The sequence below is a fragment of the Camelina sativa genome, chromosome 15 (genome assembly GCF_030686135.1).
Source record: "Camelina sativa cultivar CO46 ecotype springtype chromosome 15, ASM3068613v1".
Lineage (NCBI taxonomy): Eukaryota > Viridiplantae > Streptophyta > Magnoliopsida > Brassicales > Brassicaceae > Camelina > Camelina sativa.
The window spans coordinates 14,169,801-14,194,917 of record NC_141894.1 but is presented as its reverse complement, the minus strand read 5'-3'; the positions used below and the strand labels follow the sequence as shown (position 1 = coordinate 14,194,917).

The following is a 25,117-nucleotide window of genomic DNA, read 5'->3' as shown; positions in this document are numbered from 1 at the left end:
ACATAACATTTAAAATCTTTAAAACTCTATTCAAATCTTAAACCAATAACCCCCACTAAGTTTACCGAACCAGAGAAAATATTAATCCTGATCAATATGAAAATTCTTATAAAAAAAAAAAAAAAGAGACTTGGATATAGGTGGGAGAATTACAAAGTCAATCTTGGAACGAAAAAATAAAATACTGAGCAGCGCATTGAGCAACGCCAGTGGAGATGCTCTTAGTGCTTTCCTTTTGCCTTCTCCAAAAAGTGTACCTTTTATTAGATTTGGGCTAAACTTGGAACATAATTCAAAAGAATTGAGTAATATGATCTTGATGACATAGTCACGCAACCACTATCATTCACATATTTTATGTGATTAGTTTCTCCCACAGCCACAGTGTATAAGAATTTGTAACGATTCCCGTTATTGCAACACACTAAAACTTTTTTTTTCCTCATCGGAACAGTAACTGCTTCCAACTCCATTTGGCTTTCACTGTAAAGAACTTGCCCCATGACATGACTTGACCGATACTAGTTGTCACCCATACATGTAATTCTGCTGAACCAGCGGCATAATCAAGATAACCTAACAGACAGAGCTGCTCTTCTCTAAGCACTAATAAAGCCGCAACCACGTAGCGAAACGGCTGAGGAAGAGACATACTTTGAAATTTCTCTGTTGAAAAATCAAAACTTAGTAAGAATTTATGATATCCCCCCGACCATGCGTAATGACTAAGCCAATAAGTATTTCCTTTCACAGACACACCGCGTTGATTTGGCTCTAAACCCCATTCAGTAGTTGCACCAAGAACCCTCCAAGAATCATTGGTTAAGTCATAGATTTCGTACTTATAATTGTAGATACCACCAACACGGTCTTGACGACCCACTCTCAAGACTGTATTTCTTGCAGGAGGATCTGCTGTCGTAACCAAGGGCATAGTAGTCTGATTCCATGAAGTAGCGGTTTCTAGGTTTAATCAACATGGTTTTTCCTGAACATGGATTACGAACCTCAAGTTTATTGTCCTTGCTGCATAGCAGTAATAAGCCGTCACAGTGAAAGATATTATACATGTGCGGATCTCTAAGGTATAACTGAGATGTTAACTTAACCGATGCAGCAACGTTGTTGTTAATTCCATGGAGATTGAACCTCGCTAAGTAAACCTTCTTATGATCACTCGTCAACATGATAACCGTAGACTCCTTTGGTGCATTAGCAGAGTGAATCTTAGCAAAGCTCCCAGATTTCGATAGAGCATCCCATCGTTTTGACGTTGAACGCAATCTTGCCAGAGATTTAGCCGGAACCCCTATGTTGGAATTCTTACTTCTAACCTCTCTTAGGTTAGATCTCACTTCTCTATATCTCACTAGATTTGGTTTGTTTAGTCTAGAGACAAGAGAACTCTTTTTTTTAGCTTCTACATTGTTAATCTCTTGGATAAGGTTCTATTACAACATCACAACACTTATATACTTAGGTTTATTGTTAACCTAATTACTATAGCAAACACACTTAACCACAATGGTTAATGGGCCTTAGTGGCCTATGGCCTCTCTTCCATTTTCTTCTCTTCTTTCACCTTACGACACAAAAGTTTTTTCTCTTTTTCTTATTCGATGCTTAGCGTCTCTGGTTCTTCTTTTGCAGGATTAACCAATTAATCAACTTCCAACACTCCCTCTTGATTCATTTGGTTAATCCCATGCTCCTTGTTCTTCGTTCGTGAATCCGCCTCCTATCCGGACGAATTTCTTCTTCACGACATCAACAAAGCTAACATGTGAGTTTGCTATATCGATTTCCATTTAGCTCCGAATCTTCACACATCAATCTTCTTCCTCTTGATTTTCCAGCGTGAAGTTCTTTTCATATCCCTCTTGAATCCATCTCCCTCTTGCTTCGATTCTTCTCAATCGATCCTTTCTTTTCTGCAGGTGCTTGGGAGTAAAATCTCTGATGCTTCACGTCCGTCTCTTCCCGTGAGTCGACCCATCACCATCTCGATTCTTCCTCATGGAGACTCTATGCTCTCCACAGTCCGCAGACACATAACTCCTTCCCTCTCCCTTGTTTCTTTTCTAGCTTTAGCTTCTTGTCCGACATCACCATTTTTCATGGTTCCTCTTTCACAATGTCAGCATAGCTCATTACCAAACTAGTTCTTCTCCCTCTTGACCTGAATCTCCATTGATCCAGCTTTTCTCTTGCGAATTTCTTTGCCACTTCTTGACAGATTTCACAATCTCTTATGTGTTGCTCCCTCTTGGTGAATTTCTGTTTATCACACAACAACAATTTACTTACCTCTTCAAGGCTTTAATCTTGTTGCTTCTGCTACTCTTTCACCGTTTATTCTCTCTCGGCTGTTGTTGCCAATCTCTGAAATTGGTTTTCTTTGTTCTTTGGGCTCTTGGGTTTTCTTCACACTCCCGCCAGCCTTCTCCAAGCCTCCTCTGTGAGTTCCTTTCTCACGTCTCTGCTAGTTGCTTCAACCAGCTTCAGCTCCCTCTAAGGTGAGCATCCTCTTGTTCTGTTTGCGAATTTCTTTGTCAACTCTTTGACATATTTTCTTCGCATTCTCCCCATGTTTATCTTTGATCAATTTCTTGACCAATTTGTTTCACTTGCAGGTCAGTCAGCCTTGTGGCTTCATCTCTGTAATATGCAAGTCTCTCCTTCAAGCTTTTCCGTGAGCTTCTCCTCAGTGCTTCTACAATCAGCACTAGCTCCCGTTAAGGTGAGCTTTCTCTTGTTCTGTTTGGTGTCCTCTTTGATATCACCATCTTGTGCGTGACTCTTGTTCACGTCTTCAGCTCTCTCTCTTAGGTAAGCCTCCTTTGTTCTTCTGTTTGGTTTAAGCTTTGATCTTTCTCTGTCTAACCAGTTCGTTGCTCCCTTTCACTCTTAGGTGAGCATCCTCCTTCTGGTTTACTTTGATCTCTGCTTCTCCAACAGCTTGTGTCGTTCTCTCAATCTCAGGTATGCATTCTCCATTTCTTTACTTTGAGTCTTCTTTGATCACCAAGTTGTGTCTTTTGCGTTCTGTGAACCATCACTTCGGTTGACTTTAGTCTGTTTGGTTCTCTCCACCATCACCTAAAGCTTTCACTAACCTCGGTCTGTTTGATTTTTCAGAATCTCTAGCACAACCTTACTAATCAAACACGACATGTCCAAAACTAGAGCATACCTCTCTGATCTTCAACTTCACTCACAGTCTTCTGCTTCTCAATACTTTGAGCCATGTCATAGACTTTTCGATTCAACAGGTTCAGTTTCTCTTTTGATTTGAGCTTCTATGCTTCTCACCAGAAGAATACTCTTCATTAATCAGCTTCTAGACCTTTCAAAGTGAAGTCCTTCTTCTCAAACCCGTTGCAGATTTAAGATCATCTTGATGCTGGTTTATCCCTTTCAGAATTTGAACCTTTGCGGTTCTCATCCTTCACCACAGATGTGAAGCTTCTCTTCTTCTGCTTCAGCCACAACCTTCTTTGACACATCCTTCAAGAGGATTACACCTCTTCTATTCCAGCCTTACACTCTTCTTTTATGTGCAGGCTCCCTCTCTTCACCTAGGTTTTTCTCCAACCTTAGCTTTGGATTCTTGAATTATCAATCTCGGCTTTGTCCGACTTTGTTTGTTTGATTCCTTACACCTCCACTTTGGTTTTTTTTTTCTCTAACCTTGGCTTCTTTTCTCTTCTTGTTTCAGTTGGAGAACCACATGGATCCTCAACTTCACCAAGCATCTTCAAGCTTCACTTCACCATGTCAAAACAAGAATAGAAATCACCCCACAACTCTGTCTTCACATCCGCACTATCTCCACAGCTTCTTCCAGAGACCTCCTCGTCTTCTTGGATGCTCTTGAAGGTATGGTGTGAAAGTGTTTGTGGTAGCTGATGGTGCTCTTGTCACCACATCATTTTCCTTCTCTTCTTCTCTGACTTAGTCTCAGATTGCTCTTCTTTCTTCTCTTATTATTATTATTTTTTTTCTATCTCAGCCTAACACTTTTCCTTGTGCAGGCTTCTTCTTTTCTCACCCATCAAGCTTTGCTTTGAACAGCATGTTGGTCTTTCTCTCTTTGTCGTTTCTTCTTCGCGGCTTTCTCTTCTTTTCCCTCACAGCCTCTCACTTGGCTGCAGGTCCTCCATTGAGCAGCTTCTATAGCCGCATCTCACTTCCTCCTTTCTCTCGTATCCATTGGTCTTCTCTAACCAAGCTTTCAGGTCCATACTCCCGTCTTTCTCTTCTCCACTTCAGTCTTTCCTTGACTGACTTTTTCTCCCTCTCGGCCTCAACCCCTTCTTCTTCTTACAGGCTCCAGGCTCCAGGGATCTTCAGCTCTGATACCATGTTGGAATTCTTACTTCTAACATCTCTTAGGTTAGATCTCACTTCTCTATATCTCACTAGATTTGGTTTGTTTAGTCTAGAGACAAGAGAACTCTTTTCTTTAGCTTCTACATTGTTAATATCTTGGATAAGGTTCTATTACAACATCACAACACTTATATACTTAGGTTTATTGTTAACCTAATTACTATAACAAACACACTTAACCCACAATGGTTAATGGGCCTTAGTGGCCCATGGCCTCTCTTCCATTTTCTTCTCTTCTTTCACCTTACGACACAAAAGCTTTTTCTCTTTTTCTTCTTCGATGCTTAGCGTCTCTGTTTCTTCTTTTGCAGGATTAACCAATTAATCAACTTCCAACATCCCCTCTTGATTCATTTGGTTAATCACATGCTCCTTGTTCTTTGTTCGTGAATCCGCCTCCTATCCGGACGAATTTCTTCTTCACGACATCAACAAAGCTAACAGGTGAGTTTGCTATATCGATTTCCATTTAGCTCTGAATCTTCACACATCAATCTTCTTCCTCTTGATTTTCCAGCGTGAATTTCTTTTCATCTCCCTCTTGAATCCATCTCCCTCTTGCTTTGATTCTTCTCAATCGATCCTTTCTTTTCTGCAGGTGCTTGGGAGTAAAATCTCTGATGCTTCACGTCCGTCTCTTCCCGTGAGTCGACCCATCACCATCTCGATTCTTCCTCATGGAGACTCTATGCTCTCCACAGTCCACAATACGCATGAATAATGGCTTGTTCATTCTAAAACGGCGACGGAAAGTGTTGGAAGAAGAATGGGAAGAAGAAGCCATTGTAAAAAAAAATGAAACTAAAGAGAAAGAGTTTTTTTTGGTTGGTATTGAGAATAATAAGAAAATGTTTGTGATACATATTGTTGAGAATTGTTGATCATTATATAGAAAAAGGAGGTAGCTTGAGTTCTTGAAATTTATGGTACACAACCATTGGAAATAATATGTGGTAGAAGTAAATAATGACAAAAGTACTTGTACAAACATGTGGTGAAAGCAAAAAAATACAAAAGAGCTTGTAAAAACTTGTGGTAAAAACACAAAAATACAAAAGAACATGTGGTCAAATGACATGAGAGACTTCACGGACTGATGAGAGTTGTTGTGTGTCACGGACAAGAGAGGCTTCACGGACTGATGAGAGTTGTTGTGTGTCACGAATCGACCTGTCCGATTACAAACACAATCACAAACACAAACTTAAACAGATTAATTAGCATATCATCATATGCGTATTATCATCACACATTCATCACACTATATTATCCACTAGTCACATCTTCATCTTAAATTTGATATAGGAGCGAGGCTTTTAGGTTTTCGCAAAAAACACAAGAAACCATACCATTACACATACTTAAACAGACTTACACATACTTAACTTAAGATACCATCCAAATATCAAACAACTGAATACTTAAAACACTAAACACACAAACAGTTAAAAAAACTACAGTCTTTAACATTCAAGCTTAAGACATCATCTCTTCAATTAGCTTCTCCTTAAGAGCTTTTTCAGATTCAGTTAGTGAATCTTTTTTAGCAATCAGATTTTCAAGCATCACATGCTTGATATGCTCCTTCTTCAATGCAAACTCCTTCTCTTTCAATGCAAACTCCTTCTCTTTCAATGCAAAGTCCTTCTCCTTCATCTCATACATCCTCGACACACACTCCAACTGACACTCCAAGTAATCTTTACCATCTTCCTCCACATCCGGTTTGGCCTTGGAGCTTTTTTTGACTTCCCCTTCACAGCCTTAATACCAGGAGGCCGGGGCATTGGTTCATCGACATCAATCGCAGCCTCAACACTTGCTCTTCCCCTTTTCACTCCATTAGCTTTAATAGATGTGGAGGCACACCATTTTTGATCGTATCTTAAGACAAGCCATGCATGCTCCAATGAAAACCTATGTCCATGATCATTAAAGTATATCTCATGTGCTAACTTCATTACATCATCTTCATTCTGTCCAATAGACTTCTCCCTACTCGCAGCCTCAAAACATCCAACAAACTTACACACCAAGTCGTTTATCCTCCCTCACCTCTGCTTACAGTGACCCGCCTCTCTCTTTGGCCGACCAACAGCATTCGGATAGGATGCAAAGTATTTCGCAATCCTCCCCCAAAAGGATGCAAGTCTTTGCTGGTTGGAAGTAATCGGATCCTTGCTAGTGTTGAGCCAAGCGCTGACCAACATGGTATCATCTATTGGTAACCATGCTTGCCTTGACTTGCGGTTTTCTTGTGGGGATGCAGGTGAAGATGGAGCTTCAGAACATGGACTTAGAGAAGGAGAGTAATCGAGGTTTTGGGTATCAAGTTGACTTTGTAACAGATTCAAATAGCTAGAGGTGGGACGATAAGGATTCATGTAATCGTTTGGATCCATATTGCTAAAGGGAGAAGGAGATGTGTTTGTTAAATGAGAAACAAGAGATTGCTTAAGGGAGAAGGTGATGTGTTTGTTAAATGAGAAACAAGAGATTGCTAAAGGAAGAAGGAGATGTGTTTGTTAAATGAGACACAAAAGATTGCTAAAGGGAGAAGGACTAGTGTTTTGTTAAATGAGAAACAAGAGACTCGTAAAGCAAGAAGGGGTTGTGTTTGGATCCATATTGCTAAAGGGAGAAGGAGATGTGTTTGTTTGTGTTTATCGATAAACAAGAGATTGCTAAAGCAAGAATGATTTGTGTTTTGTTTGTGTTTGAATTTATAAGGTTTAGTTTATATTTATGTTGGTTTAAATTTTGAAATAAAGTGTTTACCTAAACTACATCAACCACACATTAAAAATCTTCACAACCAACTAACACATCAATGACTGACTAGACTAATACCAACAATAGCAATTACTAAACCTATTTATCACAACCAACAAACAAAAGCTATAACATCAAAGACTACACTAATACCTACACTAGCAAGTACTAAATCTATTTATCACAACCACCAAACAATAGCTTTAACTAACACCAAATAAATGCAAAAAAGTTGAGGATGATGATTACCTTCCTTCATGGCCGAAGAGATCCATGTTTGTCCATACTCAATAGATCCTTCACACTCTATATTCATCAATGCATCAATCCATGTTTGTCCATTTAACCTCAAAACAAAAGACAGATCCACGGTTAATGAAGCCCAAATTCAAAATAAAATTAATCATTCATGAATAAGCTAAATCGAACAAGAACAATGTACTCTAAAATTATACAATCATGTGTCAAGAACAAAAACATTTACTAAATCATATTAGCTACCACAAATAACAACATCAAAAACAACTTATAACAACACAAAAAACAATCATGTGTCAAGAACCAAAACAATTACATATCCAACTCCACACATTATCTAAACTTAACCAAAACGGATCATCATTAGCTTACACAAATAACAACACGAAAACAACAAATAGCTTCTGTTGAATCAAGTTAGTAACTTTAATCAGCATATTGCGATACATTCACGGCCAAATCTTTTCAAATTCATCATAACCGGAGTTAAAAAGTACTCATCTCCAAAGTAAGGATCAAAACGGAACACATGAACACCAAGAATCCTAATTTTCTAAGAAACATCAAAAAACCCAAATTTTCGATCCAAAAAAAAAAAAAACCCTAATCATCAAACACTAATCGAGATTGATTCAATCAGTAATTAAATTGAGAAACTTACCCTCTGCTTCCAATTGATTCAATCTCTTCCGATTGAGTGGACTCCCAATTCACGAAATCCTAATTTCCAAATCGCCTCTCCTACATGCAATCAAAGCCGATTCACCATTCAATCAGAATACCGCGATGGGAAACGGCAATCTCCTCTTCCTCCGGCAGCAATCTCATCTTCTCCGAAAGCAATCTCCCCTTACCAAACACCCAGACGATTCCACAAAAAATTCTTCATTTTCTCGCAATCGCGAGAGAAAGAGAGAGAGAGAGAGAGAGAGAGAGAGAAAACGAAAGAAATGGGAAGAAAATTGTTTTTTCCATGTTTCTATTTTTCGTCCAACCAATAAAACACGGACACGTAGCGTCTGTTAAAACACATGTGGGGATACTATATAACAACTTCCCTTACATTTTTTCATTTCTTTTCCTTTATTTTTTGGCATAAAAATACTAAGAATCAGGGGTTGAACCCCCCGATAAACAAGGCCTTATCTTCAGTGATTTCTCCCATACGCTGACAATTTCACTTTACAAAAAAAAAAAGCAAAGACTCTCCACTCACTATCTCTAGAAATACCATCTTTCCCTCTCTTTCTTTTCTCTCACACTCTCTCCACTAGAGGCTGCAACATGTTGACGAGCTTACCGTTCATGAGTGTAACTTCAATCCCATCTCCATCTCCGTCACCGGTACCTTCTCTCCGGCAACCTCACATTGTTTCCCGCCAAAACACTCTTCCTGCCTTTTCTTTAAAAGCTGACTCTTTTCACCTTAGCTCTGTTGGAAGTAAATTCTTTTAGAAGTCATGGAGAAAGTGTTTTGAGTATTTGAGAGAGTAGTTTAGAAAATAAAACTTTTATTACTTTGATTTTAACTTGGAACAACTTCACAACATCTTAGTTACAAATGAGAGTAGGAGGAGGTATTTATAGCCTCCATATTACAAAATATCTAGAATATTTTAATCCTTAATCTAGATTATTCTATCACAATATCTAGACTATAATAATATAATTATCTAGATAATTCTAATTAAATATCTAGATTTTTATGTTTAAGGAGGTGATACATTATTCTAGAACTTTTAGATATTTTTTTTAAGGAGGTGGAGATCTTGATATTTCTAGAGAGAACTCTAGAACATGAGTTTAATTAACCTTGATTAAAAAATCAAGTTTAACTCTCAACACCCCCTCTTAAACTTGATTTTGCCACTCCAAGTAAGCTCCTCATCTTGATAAAGTCTTCACGTTTGAGAGGCTTGGTGAAAATATCGGCTACTTGGTCATGTGTCTTCACATACTCCAATTGCACATCCTTCTTGTTAACACACTCTCTAATGTAATGATAGCGTGTGTCAATGTGCTTACTTCGATCATGGAAGACTGGGTTCTTCGCCAAAGCTATTGCTGACTTGTTATCCACAAAAATCTTTGTTGGCTCTTCTTGTGGCAAGTTTAACTCCTTTAGAAGATTTCTTAACCAAATAGCATGGCACACACATGAAGTAGCTGCCACATACTCTGCTTCACAAGTGGAAAGCGTGACAATTGGTTGCTTCTTTGACATCCACGTGAAATCTGTATCTCCAATGTAGAACACAAAACCACTTGTGCTTTTTCGATCATCTACGTCTCCACTCCAATCGCTATCGCTATATCCAACAAGCTTATAATCATTTGAAATAGAATAGTGTAAACCAAAGTTCATGGTACCTTTGATATAGCGAAGAATCCTCTTTGCCGCCTTAAAATGAGTTGTTGTTGGATGTTCCATGTGGCGACTAACAACTCCAACTGCATATAAGATATCAGGTCTTGTGCATGTTAAGTATCGTAAGCTTCCAACTAAGCTCTTAAATAATGTCGGGCCCACTCCTTCTCCTTCCTCAATCTTTGATAACTTGATTTCACATTCCATTGGTGTGCTCACCGGGTTTGAGTCTTCCATATTGAACTTTTTAAGTACCTCCTTAGCATATCCTTCTTGAGTAATTAAAACTCCATTTTCTTCTTGTCTTACCTCGATTCTGAGGTAGTAAGACATCAATCCAATATCTGTCATCTCGAACTCCTTCGTCATCTCTTTCTTGAATTCGTCGAACATGATTGGATTGTTACCCGTGAATATCAAGTCATCTACATACAAGCACACAATCAATATATCGTCATTTTGAATTTTGATATAAAGTGCATGCTCATATGGACACTTGATGAAGTCTTTCTCGTTGAAATACTTGTCGATCCGTGTATTCCAAGCTCTCGGGGCTTGTTTTAACCCATAAAGTGCCTTCTTTAACCTCAAAACTTTGTCTTCTTCTCCTTTAACTATGTAGCCTTGAGGTTGCTCAATGTAAACTTCTTCTTCAAGGTCTCCATTTAAAAAGGCTGACTTAACATCCATTTGATGTATTTTCCACTGGTTTTGAGCCGCCAATGAAATAATTAGTCGAACAGTTTCAAGACGAGCAACGGGAGCAAATACTTCATCGTAGTCGATTCCGGGTCTTTGACTATATCCTTTAGCCACCAATCTTGCCTTGTATCTTTCAACTTCCCTTTTAGAATTTTTCTTTGCTTTGTACACCCATTTCACACTGATTGCATTGTGTCCATTTGGAAGTGAAGCTAATTCCCATGTATCATTCTTTTGTATAGCCTTTATCTCTTCATCCATGGCATTTCTCCAAGTCTTCTTTTCAATAGCTTCTTGGAAGTTCAAGGGCTCGCACTCCGCAAATAAACAAAATAAAGTAAGGTTGTCTTGATTTTCGGTTACCTCGTAAAGCTCTTGTAGACTTCTAAAGTGTGGAGTCCTTTCGCTAGAACTTTCTTCTCCTTGAGAACTCGTTGGTGAAGTTGGTGGTGTAGTAGGCTCTTCTCTTGGTGGCTCTGGGTCATCTTCTTCAAAGTTTGGAAAGAAGTTATAATCTTCATCATTTGACTTCCATTCCCATTCTCCTTCTTCGTCGAACACGATATTTCGACTTATAATAGTCTTCCTCGTATCGGGATTGTAAAGCTTGTAGCCTTTCGAGTTGTTGTCATAACCAATGAAGATGTACTTCTCACTTTTGTCATCTAGTTTGCTCCGGTTCTCATCTGGTACATAAGCATGAGCTATGCTTCCAAAGACTCTTAAATGAGAGACACCGGGCTTTCTTCCGCTCCAAGCTTCTTGTGGTGTCTTACCCGAGACACTTCTTGTTGGAAATCGGTTTAATAAATACACCGCACACGCGACAGCTTCCGCCCATAGCTCCTTCGGTAGTCTTTTACTCTTAAGCATGCTCCTCGCCATCTCAAGAATTGTTCTATTCTTTCTTTCTGCTACTCCATTTTGTTGAGGGGATCTAGGCACCGTTTGTTGTCTTCGAATGCCATTATCTTCACAATACTTATGAAACTCCTTGGATGTGAACTCTCCTCCACGGTCGGATCTCATAGCTTTGATCACAAGACCACTTTCCTTCTCAACATGGGCTTTAAATTTTTTAAAGTTCTCGAACACCTCAGATTTTTCTTTCAAGAAATAAACCCATGTTTTTCTTGAAAAATCATCAATAAAGAGAAGGAAATAGTTACTTTTACCAAGTGATTTTGGCTTGATTGGACCGCACACATCCGTGTGTATTAACTCCAATGGCTTTTGAGCTCTTGTGCTTGACTCCTTTGGAAAACTCATTTTGAATTGTTTTCCAAGTAGACATCCTTCACACACCTGATTTGGATGATTGATCCAAGGTAGCCCCCTCACCATTTCTTTCTTCGAAAGTAACTCCAAACCTCCAAAATTTAGATGTCCGTATCGAAGATGCCACAGCCAAGACTCCTCTTTGTAGCACATCTTGAGACATTGTGCGATGTCATTTTGAATGTTAAGAACAAACATTCTATTTTTAGACATCGGCACTTTAGTTATGAGATTACTTGTTTGGTCTCTTATAGAAAGGTTATTATCTTTTAATCGAATATCATAACCTTTAAGAGTTGCCCAAGACTCAAGATGTTTGTCTTCATGGTTGGAATATAGTAAACGTTGGAAATATATTGATGATCTCCATTCTTCAATCGAATGAGAATGTTTCCTTTGCCTTGTACCTCCATCTTCGATTCATCTCCTAAAGCGACGTTTCCTTTCACCGACTCATCAAGCTCCACGAACATGTTTCTTCTCCCGCACATGTGATTGCTTGCACCACTGTCGAGGTACCATTTATTATTTTCTTCTCGTTCATCCTTCTTGTAATTAGCCATTAATAACATGTCTTCTTCTTGAATCTTTTCCTCAACGTAGTTGGCCTTCTCCTCGACTCTTTTGTTACTAGGAGCTTTACATTCAGAAGCGTAATGTCCAAACTTTCCACAATTGTAGCATTTTACACTTGATTTATTGTACCTTGAATTTGAGCTTCCTCTCCCACGGCCTCTTGATGAGCTTTCTCCTCTTTGACTTGTGTTGTCTTCATATGGCCTCCAACCACGTCCATTTCCATATCCACGGCCTCGACCTCGTCCTCGTACTTGACCACCACCTCTTCTTTGATAACTTTGCCCAATTTCTTCTTTAATGTTATTAATTTGCATTTTTAGTACTTGTTCGGCAATGTCTTCTTTCTTCTTCTTCTTTTCTTCATAAGCTTGTAATGACCCAAGAAGTTGCTCCATTGTCATGGCCTCCAAATCTTTTGTCTCTTCAATAACGGTAACTATATGCTCAAATCTTGAGTCTAATGATCTAAGAACCTTCTCCATAATTCTCACATCATCTAGCTTTTCGCCGTTTCTTTTGAGATTATTAGTAACCACCTTCCTTCATTTGTAAAGCTTCAAATTCTCCTCTTAGAGTTTGAAGACGCACCTTCTTGACTTGATCGGCACCCTTGTAAGATGTTCGAAGCTTCTCCCATGCTTCTTTGGCCGACGTAGCTCCAACGACCTTCTCAAATGTGTCTTCATCTAATCCTTGATAGATTAGACAGAGAGTCTTCTTGTCTCTCTTTCTTGAGTCTCTCAAACTATCCTTTTGGGTTTGAGAGAGACTACCTTCATTCTCTGATTCAGTGTAACCTTTCTCGACTATCTCCCATACGTCATGTGCTCCTAGGATAGCAATCATTCGTAAACTCCAATTGTCATAGTTGTTCTTTGTGAGCACCGGGACTTGGAAGGGAACACCATTACTTGCCATCTTAAGGATCTTCAAGCTCTGATACCACTTTGTTGGAAGTAAATTCTTTTAGAAGTGATGGAGAAAGTGTTTTGAGTATTTGAGAGAGTAGTTTAGAAAATAAAACTTTTATTACTTTGATTTTAACTTGGAATAACTTCACAACATCTTAGTTACAAATGAGAGTAGGAGGAGGTATTTATAGCCTCCATATTACAAAATATCTAGAATATTTTAATCCTTAATCTAGATTATTCTATCACAATATCTAGACTATAATAATATAATTATCTAGATAATTCTAATTAAATATCTAGATTTTTATGTTCAAGGAGGTGATACATTATTCTAGAACTTTTAGATATATTTTTTTTAAGGAGGTGGAGATCTTGATATTTCTAGAGAGAACTCTAGAACATGAGTTTAATTAACCTTGATTAAAAAATCAAGTTTAACTCTCAACAAGCTCCCCTCCTTCTTTACATTCATCTCTGTTCTCACCGTTTCGTTACCGAAGGGAGAGTTTTCTCAGACAGGATCCGATACGATCAGTTACAGTAAGATCGCAGTTAAGCACGCCTCTCATTTCTCCCAACGATGAATGGGGAATGTGGACTGCTCTTTTCGCCACTGGAGCTTTCGGTATTTGGTACGCATTAAAGTAATACATAAAGGATATGTGTTTTATATCATCCGTCCGCTATTGTCAGTTGGTTTTGAGTTTGACAGGTCGGAAAAGACAAAAATAGGAAGTGCGATGAGCGGTGCACTAGTGAGCACTCTTATAGGATTTGCAGCTAGCAATTTAGGGATCATTTCTTCAGAAGCGCCTGCTTTCTCTGTAATGATGAACTTCTTGCTCCCGTTAGCTGTTCCTCTGCTTTTGTTTAGAGCAGATCTGTGCCGTGTGATTCAATCTACTGGAAAACTTCTCTTTGCTTTTCTCATCGGATCATGTTACAAAAGCTTCGTCTCTCTTTTCACTTTATCTACATTATCATGACTCTGTTTCATCTAAATACAATTCTATTATATTCATTAAAAACAGTTGCTACAACGGTTGGGACTGTTTTGGCTTACTTACTCGTACCGATGAAATCGCTTGGTTCTGATAGTTGGAAAATAGCAGCTGCTCTTATGGGAAGACATATTGGTGGAGGTAAATAATAAACCATCCATATATATATATTGCTATATAAATATATTGCTTAGTTTGTTTGTTCTTGTGCAGCTGGGAAAACTCATTGCTATAGCGAAAGCTCTCAATGTATCTCCTTCAGTGATAGCTGCTGGACTTGCTGCTGATAGTGTTATATGCGCGTTATATTTCATGTCATTGTTTGCTTTAGCTTCTAAGATACCCGCCGAATTTGCACCACAAGAAAGTACTAGTGGTAAGTAAGACCACATAACCAATTTTGAAGTTGTGTGTTTGATTTATGATAACTTGATTATGCCTTCTTAATATAATGGCAGATGATGGTGTGATTGTTAACAAAAGCAGAGACAAAATTACTGTGATACAAATGGCTACAGGAATAGTTGTGTCCTTAGCTATATGCAAAGTTGCAACTGTTTTCACAACGTGGTTTGGGATTTCGGGTGGTAGCTTACCAGCGATAACTGCTATAGTTGTTGTTTTAGCAACTATATTCCCGTCTCAATTCGACCATCTTGCACCGTCTGGAGAAGCAATGGCTCTAGTTCTGATGCAGGTGAGAGATATGATAAATACTTAGTTATCTATATACTTGTATGTGTGCTGATCAAGTTGTATGAAAAAAAATTAACAGGTGTTCTTTGCAGTGTTGGGAGCAAGTGGAAACATAAGGAGTGTAATAAGCACAGGTCCAAGCATATTTATGTTTGCTTTGTTACAAATAGTGATACATCTTGGGGTGTTACTAGGAATAGGGAAGCTGATGAAGATAGAGCTACGGCTTTTGCTTCTTGCATCAAATGCAAATGTTGGTGGACCAGCAACCGCTGCGGGAATGGCTGACGGAAAAGGGATGGAGCTCTTTGATAGTTCCCGGCCGGGATTCTTGTCGGAATATTTGGGATCGCCATTGCAACTTTCCTAGGGATTGTATTTTGGAGTTAAAGTCCTCAAGCTCATGTGATGTTTCAACTTTCAATTAAGTGTAGAAATTTTGATAAGTTTACTCATTCCAAGATTAGTGGAACGGTCCATAACCACAACAAACCTTTAACAACTCAACATGGTTTAACATTACAATAATCAAACAACATATTTTAAATAGTTAATGTAAAATGGATCATCACATCTATATTTTAGCATCTGTTTTGTCTAATAACCTGCCGTTGAAACAATAGTCTCCAACATAATTTCAATGCGCTAGCTCAAACAAATGCTTAATATAATAAACAAAACTAAAAGTGGGACAATGACAATTAGCACACGACTATAAATTAGCACACAACTTTTAAAAGTTGTTTTCCGTTACATACGAGAAGAAAAGACTATGCGGATTCCAAAATTTTACATGTGTATTCGTTAGTGAGGACTGAGGAGTAGAGCTTCAAAGGTGCCATCGAAATTGAGAAATTCTGCATTTATAATTGCAAGAAATGTAAACTTGGTAAGAAGGTTTCGTGGTGTAGTTGGTTATCACGTCAGTCTAATACACTGAAGGTCTCCGGTTCGAACCCGGGTGAAGCCATTTTCTTTTTAGTTTTCCCTTTGGGTTGTATTTTAACATCTTCATACGTAACATTTCTCCAATCTTTGTGATTAGTATTTAAAAAACCACCTAAAATCTTCTAAAATTAACAAAATACAATATAATATATACCTTTTATTTTGCAATACCTCATTGAGATTTGTGATCAGAAACTATAACCTCATTTAGGCCTGGACAAAATATCCGGATCCGAATATCCGATCCGAACCAGATCTAAAAAACACGATCCGAAATTGTAAATACCCGAACGAGTTCTAAATCTCTAAATCCGAAAACCTGAATCCGAACCCGATCTGAACCGAAATCCGAATGGGTATCCGAATAAACCAACATTATTAATATATAGTAGTAATATATTAGTAATATTTATAATTTTAATAATATAAGTGTTCAAAATATTCAGATTTTTAGATATTTTCGACAATTTGAAGTATTTAAACTGTTTATTAGTAAATTTGGGTAGAAAATACTCTAAATTTTTAGATATATTACGTATTATTGAATAATTTAGACTAAATTAGATACTAAAATTTTGAGTTTTGTGAACTTTGGGTAATCCGAATCCGAACCCGAAATACCCGAACCGAATCCGATCCAAACCCGAAGTCTAAAAATACCCAAACGGGTCCTATACCTCTAAATCCGAAAACCCGAAAACCTGAAATACCCGAACCGAACTCGAACGGATACCCGAATGCCCAGACCTACTCATTTCGAGCTAATTTCTTCTATTTGGTACGTACGTACCTTTCTCAATAGGGGTCTAAAAATAGAGCTAGATTGTTGTATAATCTTCTGATTAATGTAGGTGATGCTCCCGGAAGTTTTCCTGGTTGCGATGGACACAAATGCAATTTGGATAAATATAAATGAAAAACCAAAGCACATAAACGAAGGAAGAATATAATCAGAGATGACACTAGCTTACTGCTTATTGAGCTAAAAAATATCGTAAGTAAAACCCTAGGCCAAAACAACGTTTACATTTGTTCTTCGTTTCCATGATCTTCTTGTTCCCTTATTTGCTCAACATATTTTTTTTCTTTGGCCTCTTTTATTACTTTGTGGATTAAATACAAACGTCCTTTGAAATTTTTGTTTAATTTGTTTGTCTATTAACTTATTTATTATATATTATACTCAAATATCAGGAAAATAGTGTTTTCCAATAAAAATAGTGTACAATCTTCTTGTTATGGACATTAGCACTAAGCTGATGAGCGTTCCTTTACCAAATCCCATTTAGCACTAAATTCAAGAAGACATGAGTGTTTTATTTTATTTTTGATGTGCATCATTTTAAAAGTCAGCCGTAATTGATATAGAATCTCACATGTTGTAATCAATGCCGTGGATATGACAGAGTTGTTCTCACATGAGTTGTTACCAATCTGTTGAATGTTTTGAAGATTTCATTAACCCAAATCAACAATCTATACTATTAAAGCAGAAGTACTCTCTAGAGTAAAAATGGACCATGACTTGGTTTTGGTAGGTTTTTCATTAAAAATGATTAGAGAATCACAAAATTTAATCTAATTAACCTATAGTTTCGATTTTGACAAATGACGAAAATGCCCTCGGTCGATTACTTTAAAAAAAACGGGTCGGGACGCGGATCCTTAATGAAACCGACAATAGAAAGAAAATAACCACCGGATCTGTTTGTGTTCGAGAATAATATTTTTCGGATCCAGTTTATTATTTAATTCAAGATTAGTTAATTAAGATCCCAAACAAACCCATTCGTTATAGGCAAACACTCTGATTTCATAAATTTTAATACCGAAGAATTTGAATATTTACTTAATTACCGAAACATCTCATAACAAATATTAATTTAAAAGGAAATTTTTCTGATTCAGTTAAAATCTTATAAACGAATATTCAAGTTACCATATTTTGTTTAATTCCTTGATTTCCGATGTTACAATTATGAACTAATCTTTTACGATCAAATTTTCAAAGGAATATTCGTTTATCAGTTGTAACGAATCAAGCAAGTAAATATATTTTGCGTATATTCCTGATATCAAATCTTAACTTATAAGTGATAACCTAAATCAATGAATTGTAACTATAAATATATTGAGAACTTTCTATTGGATTATTATACTAAAATAACGATTTTTACTTCGTTACACAAAATGATGGCTCTACCCCTATCTTACACTCCTTTGAAAGACCTAAAACCATACAAAAACGCTTGGCGTATTCAAGTCAAAATTCTCCACAGTTGGAAAATGAATACCGCTAAACTTGGTGAATCACTCGAACTAATTCTCGCTGACGAAACAGTATGTATTTTAAGTATAGATTTATTATTCTTTTGCTAATATATTAATATCAATTCATTCTAAGAGTATTTTTTTTGTTTTATATAGGGTGACAAAATAGGAGCTTCTATCAGAAAGGATCATATCAAAAAGTTTGAATCTGAATTGAAGCCTGGATCTTGGAAAGTTATATCAACTTTTGGTTTGAATCTCTGTACATCCTACTTGCGTCCTTCTCTTATTAAGTATAAGATTAGTACCAGATATGGTACCACAATTATTCCTTCTGAAAATATATCTGATGATCATTACCTATCATTCACATCGTTTGATAGTATACTTGCTGGAAATCTTGACAAAAATCTCCTGCTAGGTAATTTCATAATACATATATTTTGTTACTAATTTACAAAGATGATTTTATTAATAGTTGTATTATTTATATTTACAGACGTTATTGGTCAAGTAGTCAGTTCTGGAGGTTTAGAAGAAATCACAAGTCGTAACAACATTACCAGGAAGAAAATTGAGTTTGAGATAAGAGACACTGAGTAATATTATAAATCTAAATATATATTTTTAGATTTTTTTTGTTCATAACAAAAATAATATATATATTTTCATGCTTATACATTATACTATTTAAAATCTATTTTATATAGATGTTCATGCTTATACGTTATACTATTTTAATATAATCTATGTCTGTTAAAATTCTTATTTAGGGATAAACGATTATCATGTACTCTATGGGAAACCTACGCTGAAGCTTTAGATCGTGCTATCAATGATTCAAGTGATGGAATGGTTATGTGTTTCCTACGCTTTGTTAAACAAAACAGCTATAAAGGTAACAGTACGCATAATATTTATACATTTAATTTCTAGGGCACAGAATATTTATCAAAAGTATTTTTATAAAACATTTAACTACTGTATCATATTTATATTTCATTTCAGAAAAACGATACACTGAGAATGCTTTCGATTCTTCTATCTTGATGATCAATCCTCAGTTACCAGAGATGGAGGCTTTTCAGAACATGTAAATTCAAATAGCTATGAAATTATTAATCAACAATATGTTTCATTATGATTTACTATTCCTCTTTTTCATTTTAGTCTTCCTGCGGATCAATTGGCTTTAACAATTACCAATTCTGGTGGAAAGAGAGTTTATAACCCGTCTGGCTCCAAGAGTGGTCTTGACTTTCCTTTGCAAATGATTGCTGACGTACTTGCTGAAACAGAGGTATTTTACATTTATTAATAGTCTAACAATATATTAACATAATCTATTTTGGAAAATGTATGAGTTATAAGCTTAAGGATGTAATATTATTTTGATAGGTAGGAAAATGTAGAATCGCATGTACTATTTCAGCAATCGATACAGATTGGGGTTGGTTCTACATTAGCTGTCGAAAGTGTAATAAGAAGGTTGATAAAGAGGACCTGTCAATTAAAGTGGAAGATGTTAAGAAACCAAGCAAACCAAGGTGGAGGTGTGAAACCTGTAACGAGTGGGCCACGTTGATTGAGCCTAAGTAAGTCTTCTAATTATTTGTCATATATTTTGAAATATGAATATTTGTTGGTTTATCTATTAGATGATTAATTCCTCTTTAGGTACAAATTACATGTCCACGTTTGGGACAAGAGTGGTGAAACCAAAATTTTCATGTTTGATAGTTGGGCATCAAAAATTGTTGGTGTTTCCGCAGCTGAAATCCTAAATGGTTCATTTGAAGAGGTATATTTTTAAATTCCTTGGTTAGATTTTTAACAAAATATGGAATCATTCACAATATCGAATATGCAGATTACGGATCCTACTTTGATCCCTGATCAGATTAAGGCTGTGTGTGGGAAGACCTTTCAATTTCTGATATGTATTGGTGGGGACAATCTTTCTGGTGCTAATGATAGTTACAAGGTTGCTAATGTCTGGGAAGGCAATAAATTCATGGAAATTAGTAATGAAGCATCTGAAAATACTATTGACAGAATTAGTCTCACCTCTGAACAGGTTTGCCTTTTTTTATTAAATATAGTTTCTATATATCTATATAGTGATATCAGAAACATCTAATGTATATACTTTTTTACGTGCAGGCATCACTGATGATTACTAATGGCACTGAGCCTTATGAAACTGATCATTCTTCCAGTTCAACTCCTTCGTCGAAGCGCAAAACAGAAGCCACAGACCCAAACATTGATCAATCATCTACAAGCAAGAAAAAATGTTCCGATCAGTCTACTGATTTCACCGAAGATAAAGGAGATTATCCTACCAAGGATTTGAATGAAGTCATTAGCTGTGAAGATGTTGATCACGGAAAAACATAGTCCTACTCCACGTTTGGTTTCCAATTATTTTCACATTTTTCCTTTGAACAATAAAAAGCATTTTTAAATGCTTATTTTAAAACTTTGTTGGTTATTTATTTGGTTCAGTTTTTAATATTATTTTGCTTTGGTTATTTATATGGTATTTTTATTGTTTATAATTTATTTGTTCAAAACTTAATTTATTGTACTCAATTATTTAATTTAGAAATCTTCAATATAGTAAAATAAGGATCTCTTTCAACAGAGACATTGATGATGAATTAGACTTCTAAGAATCATAGTTTCAATGGAGTATATGATGATGAAATCTACTTTGAAGTAGCATCAGTTTCATCATGTATCTATAAATGTAAAAGAAATTTATACTGATTCTAATTTTTATTGCAGTACATGCGATTAGTAAAAACTGCAATTCAAGCAGACTGTCTAATTTAGTATTAGTACAATATAAATATGAATTAATCTATTACAATGTATAGTTTCGATCAAATTTAACCATTGCATGTATGGATTATACACCAAACATAAATTTTTTGTTATTTTCAAAGTCTTCGCCTTGATTACTTCAATTTCGAACTGACAAAAAAAAAACCGACATAAATTTGTAAGTAACTTCCAATCACTTTTCATATTCCTCTTTTCTAGATATATATATATATATATATATATATATATATATTTTAATTTTTTTTGCAACTTCAAACTTCATTCACGATAAAACATTTACTATATATCTATTATCTAAAATATTCTAACCTCTCACCTTTCATCATCTTTCTTCTTTCTCCAAAATAATCAAGAACCAAACCAAAAAATGGTTGCATACATAGAGGATTTGAATCCATCAACAGATAGGTTGAGTGTTGCTGTTAAAGTACTGAGGCTCTGGATACCCGAAATCATCATAATGCAGCCTACCTACATTTGTTTGATCTTGGTTGATGAGAAGGTAACAATCCATTTATATCCTTCTTCTTAATATTTAAATCTGAAATTAGTTTTTATATATTTTAGGGAACAAGAATTCAAGCTAAACTCCGAAGTCAGCTTTACTTTGATCAGTACATAGATTTGTTGCAAGAAGGACGATGGTTTCTTCTTTACAAGTTCCAGGTTATTGAAAATCAGAATATTTACAGGAATTGTAACAATTCTTCTGAAATATTGATCACTAGCCAAACTCGCATCACTGGAATCCCTCCTAGATGTCCAGACAACTTTTTCCATCTAATAGATGCACTAACAGTTGAAAATGCCGCAGAAGATGAGAGAAATTGTTGTGTTGGTAATTTTATTTAAATATACTGTTTAACTTACAGTTTTAATAAAACATTATTTCCTTAGATTCATAGTTTTTTTAATTTCTTTGCTCTTTTCAATCAATTTCAGATTTGTGTGGAACGGTGGTAAGAGTAAATCTACCGCGTAAAATTGTTTTTCTGGAAAATGAAGTTGGATTCAATGGTCTGAAAGATGTTCTTCGCTTTACTGTAATTGACATCAAGTAAGTTAAAAGTTTATAAATTTTTTAAAGAAGTACTACCTCATTTGATTTATATTTGCCATTGAAAATAATACATAGAAGAAACCACTGAAGTTGTCCATTGTTAATTTGTTTATTGTAAAGTAACGAACAGATTCAATGTATTGCCGTCGGTGATACATGTTCTGAATTTCGGGAAAAATGGGAACAATATGTTGCGAGTCCTTCCTATGCCAGTGAACCAGTATTGTGTCTGCTTATGTTTTGGAGAATCTCTGTCTTTGAAGGTACTAAGCAATATATTAGCATTTTTACTAGATAAGCCAATAGATCAAATATAAGATTTGTCACTTACTTTTTTTTTTTAAAGGTCACCGTTGTCTAATGTCTCAAATAAGATGTTCTAAACTTTTACTTGGTAACGAAGCAAGACCATTCACTATAGATCCTGCACTGTAAGTTCATCTATAACATCTATACTATGACAGATTATTAATATGGAATCATTACTATAAGCTGTTTTAACTATTGTGTTCCTTTATCTTTCGCAGTCTTTGTTTTCATGAATCATCAGACGATGAAGATTATAACGGCTCAGAAGAAGATGAGAGTGATTCTAATGATTCGGTGTAACCTTAAGATTGATCAAGTTTACTGTTAATTTCGTTAACAACTTTCATTTGTTTTTTATTTGAATAAGTTCAGCTCTTTGTTGTTTAGATTTTGGACCTATATTTGCGGATATTATGCCAATTACTCTTTTCAAATCTTGAAATTATGTTCAAATATATCTTTTTACCAAATTATGCATAATACCTTCAATTTCAAAGATTTTTTTTGTCAGAGTATAATTCATGATTGACATATGCATGCCATTAAAAATTTGAACATAATTTACGGTACATCTAAGACCAATGCATGCCATTTTTGAAACAGTAAGATTTCGATTCCCATTGTTTACCTTTTTTGTTTTCTCTAACTGTAATGATTACGTAACATTTATATTTCCAATAAGGGTATACGAATATTGTTAAAAAGATATCAAAGAATATAAGCGGTTATTATATATTTTGCATTATAAATATTTATTCTTAATTAATAAATCGTCGTAGTTGTCAATATATTAACAAATCGTTGTAACGATTCATAAACGACGTGTATTGACTATAAAAGGAACCAATATTTGTTATTTTAGAAGTTACCTTCTATTATCTTTATCGATTCTTGACAAAAAAAAAACACCGATTACACAAAATGGCTATTTATGATAGAGTTAAGGATCTTCTCACATGGACATCAAGCCAGAAGATTCAAGTTAAGATCTTGAGGAAATGGAGGAAGGAGTCTGAGGAAGGTTCCACAATTCATCTAATCCTTTGTGATGTCTTCGTAAGTATCTATACATTATCTTCGTAAATTCATGACTGTTTGGGAGAATATAAAAATTTGTTTTTTCATTAATTGTTACATTTTTTGAATATAGGGTGAAAAAATTGAAACAACAATTTCTCCGGATCTGTTCCAAATTTTCAACAATCAAATTGCTGAAAATGATTGGAAGATTGTTTCCAATTTCTCGGTGTGTTACCATGAGAGACGTCTGAAGCACACTCATAATGATCATAAGATCATTTTCTCCAATGACACCATCGTGGAAAATTCAGAAGTTGTTTCCAACAATCACTTCTTTGAACTCCAAACTATTGACAGAGTGTTTGATGGATTTCATTCTGTCACACAACGTCCACTAGGTAAGTTTCAAATATTTTAACAAGTTATCTGAACTTAACTATATTTTGATGGATCCGTAATATTAATCTAAGAACTATATTCCCGTTTTCTACCAGACATCATGGGCGAAGTGATCGATGTCGAATCAATGATCCATGCACATGATCCAAATGTGGAGGTTCCTAATGAGATTATGAGGATCTTACGGTTTTCAATCCGTGATTTGAGGTTCGTTAAAATTTTCACTAAAATCTTAGGTCAGTTTTATATCAAGCTTTTTTAATAGTATAGATATACTGAAACTATGTTTGATTGTTTCATAGTGGTATGGATATAAGCTGCGTGGCATATAATGAGACAGCCACCTTTTTTAACGACAATTGGTTGGCAACAGGATGTTACCATGTTGTTGCAATATTGCAGTTTTGGCATGCCAAATATCCAAGTTTCGGTAATTAAATTATACTTTATATAGTTGTTATTCTAGATTTTTATGGATAGTAATTTTAATTTGTACGATTTTGATCAGTCGAATGTTTATACCACAACTTATAATAGGACAAGGAATCATTTGATTGGTTCTTAGAAAATATCTATAGTTATTGGACATAAGTATGTAGAGATTTGTATCATTGAAACATAGTTTATATCTTTCGAATTAATAGGTAAACGAATTGAACTGTACTCTACCCCGTTGGTATCAAGGATTCATTTTAATCCTCCAGTTGCAGAAGTCCAAGATTTCAAGATGAGGTGATTTGATCAATTTCAATTTTAATAAAAAAAAAAAAAAAAAAATTATTGACTAATATGATCTAACTGAAATTATGCAGGCTAGAGTACCAAACTGCTGTAGATGGTGGAAGTGATTGAGAGATGCTGAAGATGGTGGAAGTGCGAAGAGATTGTTTTTAATTTGGTGTTTTAATAATGAAACTACGTTTGTCGTTTGTTTTTAATTTGTTGTCAAGACTTGAATCTAAGTTATAACTAAAAGATTTAGTAGTAAGTTAAAATGTTTCTCTTATTTTCAGTTTCATTTAATTCAAACTTATTGTTTTCTGTTATAATATTATAGAGTATATAACTAATAACTTATGGATATATAACTAAAAACCAATATAACTTATTTTTAACAATTTAAAATATGTATAAATATAGATGGATATATAACTAATAACCAATAGAACTTATATTAAACAATTTAAAATATGTATAAATAAACTAAACTTATAATTTAATTAAACTTATATTTAATTAAAATAGAGATTTCAAATGGAAGATTGTAACAAAATTATTTTTTCAAAAGAACTATATTAAA

The 25,117-nt window shown here is 35.4% G+C and overlaps 4 protein-coding genes, 2 long non-coding RNA genes, 1 other non-coding gene and 2 pseudogenes across 8 annotated transcripts; 7 read left to right on the top strand and 2 right to left on the bottom strand.

Moving 5' to 3' along the window:
• Positions 1 to 442: 442 nt before the first annotated feature.
• On the bottom strand, positions 443 to 2,112 carry LOC104748475 (putative F-box protein At3g23260 pseudogene; annotated as a pseudogene).
• A 1,173-nt stretch (positions 2,113 to 3,285) lies between these two features.
• LOC147926626 (uncharacterized) lies at positions 3,286 to 4,348 on the top strand. The gene is made up of 3 exons (XR_015582909.1): positions 3,286 to 3,582; positions 3,719 to 3,879; positions 4,035 to 4,348. It is a non-coding gene; the product is annotated as an uncharacterized LOC147926626 (long non-coding RNA).
• Positions 4,349 to 5,333: 985 nt separating this feature from the next.
• Positions 5,334 to 7,535, bottom strand: LOC104748474 (uncharacterized). The gene is made up of 2 exons (XR_015581590.1): positions 7,414 to 7,535; positions 5,334 to 5,562 (listed from the first exon to the last, which is right to left on the bottom strand). It is a non-coding gene; the product is annotated as an uncharacterized LOC104748474 (long non-coding RNA).
• A 6,169-nt stretch (positions 7,536 to 13,704) lies between these two features.
• Positions 13,705 to 15,395, top strand: LOC104746815 (uncharacterized; annotated as a pseudogene). The gene is made up of 6 exons (XR_015581644.1): positions 13,705 to 13,895; positions 13,976 to 14,202; positions 14,295 to 14,415; positions 14,489 to 14,640; positions 14,723 to 14,961; positions 15,040 to 15,395. The product of XR_015581644.1 is annotated as an uncharacterized LOC104746815 (transcript).
• A 461-nt stretch (positions 15,396 to 15,856) lies between these two features.
• Positions 15,857 to 15,930, top strand: TRNAV-AAC (transfer RNA valine (anticodon AAC)). The gene has a single exon. It is a non-coding gene; the product is annotated as a tRNA-Ile (tRNA).
• Positions 15,931 to 18,194: 2,264 nt separating this feature from the next.
• On the top strand, positions 18,195 to 19,497 carry LOC109129104 (uncharacterized). The gene is made up of 6 exons (XM_019236731.2): positions 18,195 to 18,248; positions 18,336 to 18,600; positions 18,679 to 18,778; positions 18,953 to 19,077; positions 19,188 to 19,272; positions 19,350 to 19,497. The coding sequence occupies exons 1-6, from the start codon at positions 18,195 to 18,197 to the stop codon at positions 19,495 to 19,497; spliced, it is 777 nt and encodes a 258-aa protein (XP_019092276.2).
• Positions 19,498 to 20,019: 522 nt separating this feature from the next.
• Positions 20,020 to 20,579, top strand: LOC109129103 (uncharacterized). Its single transcript, XM_087487123.1, has 2 exons — positions 20,020 to 20,256; positions 20,343 to 20,579. Exons 1-2 carry the CDS (start codon positions 20,020 to 20,022, stop codon positions 20,577 to 20,579), a joined length of 474 nt encoding a protein of 157 aa, XP_087343249.1.
• Positions 20,580 to 21,330: 751 nt separating this feature from the next.
• LOC147926625 (uncharacterized) lies at positions 21,331 to 22,851 on the top strand. Its single transcript, XM_087486844.1, has 6 exons — positions 21,331 to 21,531; positions 21,597 to 21,867; positions 21,972 to 22,086; positions 22,210 to 22,352; positions 22,436 to 22,520; positions 22,617 to 22,851. The coding sequence occupies exons 1-6, from the start codon at positions 21,397 to 21,399 to the stop codon at positions 22,696 to 22,698; spliced, it is 831 nt and encodes a 276-aa protein (XP_087342970.1). The 5' UTR covers positions 21,331 to 21,396; the 3' UTR covers positions 22,699 to 22,851.
• Positions 22,852 to 23,319: 468 nt separating this feature from the next.
• LOC147926624 (uncharacterized) lies at positions 23,320 to 24,669 on the top strand. The gene is made up of 6 exons (XM_087487122.1): positions 23,320 to 23,454; positions 23,549 to 23,816; positions 23,913 to 24,024; positions 24,120 to 24,247; positions 24,462 to 24,549; positions 24,630 to 24,669. Exons 1-6 carry the CDS (start codon positions 23,320 to 23,322, stop codon positions 24,667 to 24,669), a joined length of 771 nt encoding a protein of 256 aa, XP_087343248.1.
• The last annotated feature ends 448 nt before the right edge of the window (positions 24,670 to 25,117 follow it).